The sequence below is a fragment of the Bidens hawaiensis genome, unplaced genomic scaffold (genome assembly GCF_021521415.1).
Source record: "Bidens hawaiensis isolate Kalapana, Puna unplaced genomic scaffold, B.hawaiensis_p1.1 tig00004868_1, whole genome shotgun sequence".
Taxonomy (NCBI): domain Eukaryota; kingdom Viridiplantae; phylum Streptophyta; class Magnoliopsida; order Asterales; family Asteraceae; genus Bidens; species Bidens hawaiensis.
The window spans coordinates 1,533-7,401 of NW_027491307.1; the positions used below are offsets into that span (position 1 = coordinate 1,533).

Sequence of the window (5,869 nt, forward strand, 5' to 3'; positions counted from 1 at the left end):
CTATACACTTCCACGTCTTTGCTTTCGTGGATTGCCATTAGAAGTGAGGAAGCCAATCCAGCTATCTGAGAAGGCTGGACACATAAATCCCATTTACTTCATTGTCAGATACCTAAAAACCATTTTTTTTAAATATTAAACCTACTATTTAAAAAAAAAATCTTGGTTATGGGTGGGTTCTAATCACTTGAGACATGAGGTGAATGATGGAAAAAAAAATTAGCTATAAAAAAAAAAATCTAACTTGTAATTACAAGTTACATTTTTTCATGTCTCACTCATTTTGGATTCAACAATCTTTTAAGAATCAAACATAATTTGACGAGAATATAACGTAATCTTGGTCTAAACGTAATTTGATTGTACGGTTGCTTTGTTCAATTCGATTTTGGAAGCTTTTTTTACTGTTGTCTAGAGCTCAAATGATCATAGAGTATAACATCATTGTTTACACATGAGTTGTCAACAATATGTTTTCTTCACCCAAACATGCATAATGTTGCAATTTTCTTCTATTGTAAGGGCATGAGTGTAACTTGGGTATCATAATCGGGTAAGGTATCAGTGTAGTTTAAGGTATAGTTATAGTTTAAGGAAGATGAGAGAAGATGCGTAAGTTGACCCTCAATTTTTGCCTACCTAATCATCGTCATCTTTATAATTATTTTTTAAAAAGGAAAATTAGACTAGGCCAGTGATTAAGAAATTTTAAGATAGTTGATGTTATAAATGACATTACCGTGTAGAATCAATGGAAATTAGGGACTTAGAGTAGTGGAGTGGATCATTTTTTTTTGAATATACGCATCTATGTACGCACCTACCTCCCCGAGCATATATATATCATTGATTTCTTGGTGAAGGTCTCATTCAATCCGATTAGAAGGATTGAGTTTTGATCAAGGTAAAATTTTTGAAGTGCCGAGCCATTTCACATGTGTAATAAATAGTTAAATAACCAAAAAATATATATAAAAGCATATCAAGTGGGTTTCTACTTATCGTTCGTTTTCATGGTGTAACTTGTTCGATTAAATTCTTAGGCATGCTTAAGATATTTTAACTTGAAACTAAAAATTGTTTTTCAATTTGTTGCGTAAGTTCCCAAATTAGTTTAAATCATCAATTCTCTAAACTATTTGATAGCCATAATCCATCTTAAATAGGAATTTTCAAGAAACATATAAACACTTGTACCTATTACTTTAATACATAATGTAACCAAACATATATTTCGAGTAGATATGATATCATGTATGTTTTTTAAAGGTATACACCAATAAAATTGCCCTTTGTTTGTACTTTTCTATCTTCTCTATTGAATAAATAAAACTCATTCATATGAAACAACAGAAATTCAAAACATACTTTCTTTTCGAAACAAAGAATCGGAGGAAAATGGTACATTCAACGATTGACAAGACTGTTTCTATATCTATGTAGAATGTTAACCCTTGGCGTATAATGCTCTTTGTGTAGCATTTTGTTTTTTCTTTTCGTTACTAGTGTTTTATTGCAAGTCAACTGTATTGTGGTAGAGTTTATAGCACAAAGGGCTCATTTACATCAAATACTTTGGAAGATGATAGTAAAGGTTCCTGAAACATCACCAGACAGATTGTAATTAATATAAATATAAATAAGCAAAGTTTGACTTTTGAATGTCAAAACGGTTTTCCTTCAAACGTTAAATTTAACAGCTTTAGTTTGTTGAACAAGATAAAACTTGATAAACAACACAAAATGTATAAACATTTCAAAATTGAGAAAAGATCCAAAACCTTTTGTCGCTATGTTTGACTCTTCAAAAGTCAAAAGTCAAGAAGCAACTCTAACCTGTAGTCTTTCGCGGTGAAACAGTCCACGTAGGCTGAAACATTTTTTCTTGGCTGCCAAAATATCTTTATGCATTGAAGCCAAGAGACTAGCATAAGTCACTCTTGTGTTCTCCATAAGTGCTTTCCTAAATGTGTATGTCATTGCACCTTCCATTTGTTTTCCTGACTCTGAAAAAACCTGCAAATTTATTTTATTTAACCAGAAACTGATACAAGATACCAATGTATAGTAGAGGTGTCAAAATGGCCCGGTTGGGGTTAAAAAAAGGTACCTTTTTGTTCGGGTTAGTTTTACCCGGAACATATTGTGTCACAATTTTAACACTTATTTTTAACTTTTAATGGGTTAAACTCAAATGTCATTACAAATTTATATTATTTCAAAACAATCTAATTATTTTAATAATATAAAGTTAAAAGTTTTATTCTTTCGAATACAGTTTGAGCAAGAATAACTTAATGAAGAAGTAAATAAACTTGTTTTGGCCCACTTTTGATATCGTAAACGACTTTTGCACGTGCTTTGATAGGTAAGAATACACATGTACAAAATTTCCTGTCATATCGTATAAGGCAGCTTCAACTAGTTAAAATTAAAATAAAAATAAGAAAAATTCTATCAAAATGATAAGAATATTTACTCACAGATGTATCTGCAGCAAGTTGATTATCTTCACACGCGCTTATAGAAATTGCGTGTCCGCCACTTGTACCTTTATAAACACCAGATGGAGGACTATTGTCCCACCAAACTTTCCAGCCAATCAACCAAAACGCACTAAATGATGCCATACTTATTAAATTTTAGATTATATGAGAATGATATCCTTAAAAACAACAAAACATACTCTTTTGTGCTATAAATATGTGGTAAATCAAGAATAGTTCCACTGTGACAAGCATCAATGATGGCATGAAGTTTGACACCATCTTTGAGAGGTCTAACAATGGTGTCATTGATTTCGTTATCAACTATCATGCCCGCGGTTCTAAAATCTAGAGGACATATCGTTTCATCAAACCCGTCAATTTCGTCGTCAAAAAAATCAGGCTGCCTTAACCCGTGACCCGAAAAGTAGAACACTAGTGAGTCCCCGGGTTGGTTGTCTTTCACCAGCCACTTTAAAGCTACTTGGATGTTTCTTTTTGTTGGATGAGGGTACGGGTCCATTTCTGCATCACACGGCGGTCAAATTTCCAAAATATCCCGTCTTTTTTATATGATGAGCTAGGAATCTTTTCTACTAGCTAATAAAGTACCCTTATGCATTCAAATGTGTTTATCTATAACGGGTCAAATGGGTAAAACTAGGGGTGACCTTTTAATTCGTTTAAACATGTCAACCCACTAGCCCATTTAACTCATTACTTCACAACCCATGAACCCAATTATTAACACATTTACAACTTGAGTACCCTCCAACCCATTTGAGTCATTTAGATAAATGCATCGTGTTGAGTTGACTTGTTTAATTAAATGGTCGTGTTTAGGTTGACATGTTTAACCCATTTAGTTAAACATGTCGAACCGCCAACCTGCTTAGCTAAACAGGTAGATCCGCTAACCCGTTTAACCCAACCCGATAACACATTTGCAACTTGATTGTTAAGATAAATGGGTTAAACGGGTCGTGTTCGGGTTACATGACTTTAAGTGTGTCCGTGTGTGTGGGTCAAGGTTAATGTTTTTGCAACGAGTAAAAAAATACTGGTCATGTTTGGGTTGAACAATTCAACCTGATTGACACCTCTAAATAAAATAAAGAAAAAAAACTTTCAAGGAAACATGTCAAACGGGCTGAAAGTCATGTATTCAAAACATGACACCTCAAAAACCATTCTCTTTTAAACAGTAGATACTATCAAGAAAATATAACTTCTGTAAAACCGTTTACTCTAATTACTTCAAATACCATTTTGGCCCGTTAAGCAATTCTTGTGACCCGCCCATTCTGCAGATTCTAGTTAGGAATTATATATACCTGCAAGGATACGAATCGAGTTGCTTGGAAACTGAAACCGTTTAACTAATAAATCCCGCATGCTGATCACATCGTAGTTAGTTCTTTTAAGTTTGTACTTCTGTTTATTATATGTCACAGCGCAAAGAAGCGCACGTTTCCCTTTTTTCGGCTCCCAGTTCCTTATTGACTCAAGAATTGACTTTTCATAATCAGTCAAAGAATTAGAGTTTGGCATCTCTCTCCTTTTAAACATCCGTCTAAGTGAATGCTGCAGGCCGTTGGCATCACTCGTGAACTTAAAACGATCTGGAGTTAATTGTATGCGCGTATCGTCTGAAACAAATTCTTGACACTCGGGGCAGCAGACACGTTCGTTGGTTGATGACATGGCAGTGTTTTTTAAGGTGATGGCTGATGAACTAATGAAAGTGATTGTACATATGAAGAAAAGACTGATCGTGTGATTGTGGTATGGTGTGTTTATATAATATATAAAGTGAACCTGATTCGCCAGCCAACATACATACGTGCTTTTTTAGCCTAATGGAGAACCAGATTCTGTTTAAACAGAGTTAACATGTTATAACCGCCAATCATAAAGAGATGGACAATCAAGGGGCCCAGTAAAGCGCATGATGTAGTCATAAGATTTTTTTTTTAAGATTCTAGTTACTGTCCGTTAATCTGTCACGCGTCTACACCTGCTGTATTCATGGGGTAGGACTGCAAATTATGTATGAACCTGAACATGATACGTGTATTCCGCCGTGTAGCTCAGTTGGTTAAGGAGGCGTAAGACTTGGAACAATAAAAACTTATGTTAATACTTAAAAACTGTAGATTCACATATTATTTTTACTTTTTTAAAAGAGATTATTTTTAGAATAGAATATACCAGTTTATTTTTTAAGGTTAAAACTTTGTCATAGAAACCCAAATGGTTTTAACTTTTAAGTTATTTTACATAAACACGTTTTATAAAAAATAAACTATAAATCGACACAACCCGTTTAGCTAAACATAAAAAGACCTGAACTGATAAAAGTTACATCAGATAGTAAAAATGAATATCGTGTACAATTTCAACAGTTGTTTATTATATTCTATTCACACTAGTACATGCATGAACATGCTGTTTTCTTCATGTTTCTTACTGAAGAATAACATATATTATACATATATTCATGACTTTAATACCCTCCGAATCATCTTCTGCAACATCTATGAAATCCACAATAAACATAAAAACCATATTGTCTTCATGTTTCTTACTGAAACTATATCAAACTTTCTAGATCAAGAATGGAATATGTACATTATTAAAATAATGTAAAGTGCCTAAAGAAAAAAATTGTAAAAAACATGTTCGACCTGGCGGATTCGAACCAGCGACCTAAGGATAGCTATGAACACACTACAGTCCTCCGCTCTACCAACTGAGCTAAGGTCGGATGTTGTTACACTTTGGACATTTTTGTAAATAATTAGTAACGTCTAAGGTACAACAAAATATATTTTTTGGTGAAATCACTTTATTTGATTTTACCTTCAATAAAACAAGAGTTTTTTTCTCCATAGAATGATGTTTTTTCATGGTTTATTTTATTAAATGGTTATTTGTATATGATAACTGAAAGATTTGTTATCTAACAACCTATTGGTATGAGCATATACATATAATAATAGAGAGAATAGCGAGAAAATATATTGTTTTTTATTGATGTCCATGACCAAATACAAGATACATCTATTTATAAGGGCAGTGCATTAATACAGAGGTAATAAATAGATAAAGCATATGTATGTGGAGAGTTTCGACAGAAGTGTTGAGCCTTGTATCTTCTAGTCCACCCCTTATGTTTCCAAAACATGTAAAGATGATTATGTAGGATATTTAGAAGCATTCCAAAACTTAAAGATACCAAAACGCAGCATGAAGCAGAGGCGAGCACGGTTCGGATCGGATCGTTTTCAGTGAATTGTTTAGTTTTTAACAAAAACCTCACTATCAAATGCAACACACAAAAACGGTCACACACTCTCTCTCTTTCTCTCTCTAAAAACCAC

General features: G+C 33.4%; 1 protein-coding gene and 1 non-coding gene across 2 annotated transcripts; both read right to left on the reverse strand.

The window, feature by feature from the left end:
- Positions 1-1,541: 1,541 nt before the first annotated feature.
- LOC143628304 (metacaspase-1-like) lies at positions 1,542-4,199 on the reverse strand. The gene is made up of 5 exons (XM_077097934.1): positions 3,821-4,199; positions 2,687-3,011; positions 2,484-2,616; positions 1,837-2,016; positions 1,542-1,598 (listed from the first exon to the last, which is right to left on the reverse strand). Exons 1-5 carry the CDS (start codon positions 4,188-4,190, stop codon positions 1,542-1,544), a joined length of 1,065 nt encoding a protein of 354 aa, XP_076954049.1. The 5' UTR covers positions 4,191-4,199.
- A 968-nt stretch (positions 4,200-5,167) lies between these two features.
- Positions 5,168-5,253, reverse strand: TRNAY-GUA (transfer RNA tyrosine (anticodon GUA)). The gene is given in 2 exon segments: positions 5,168-5,203; positions 5,217-5,253. It is a non-coding gene; the product is annotated as a tRNA-Tyr (tRNA).
- Between the last annotated feature and the right edge of the window lie 616 nt (positions 5,254-5,869).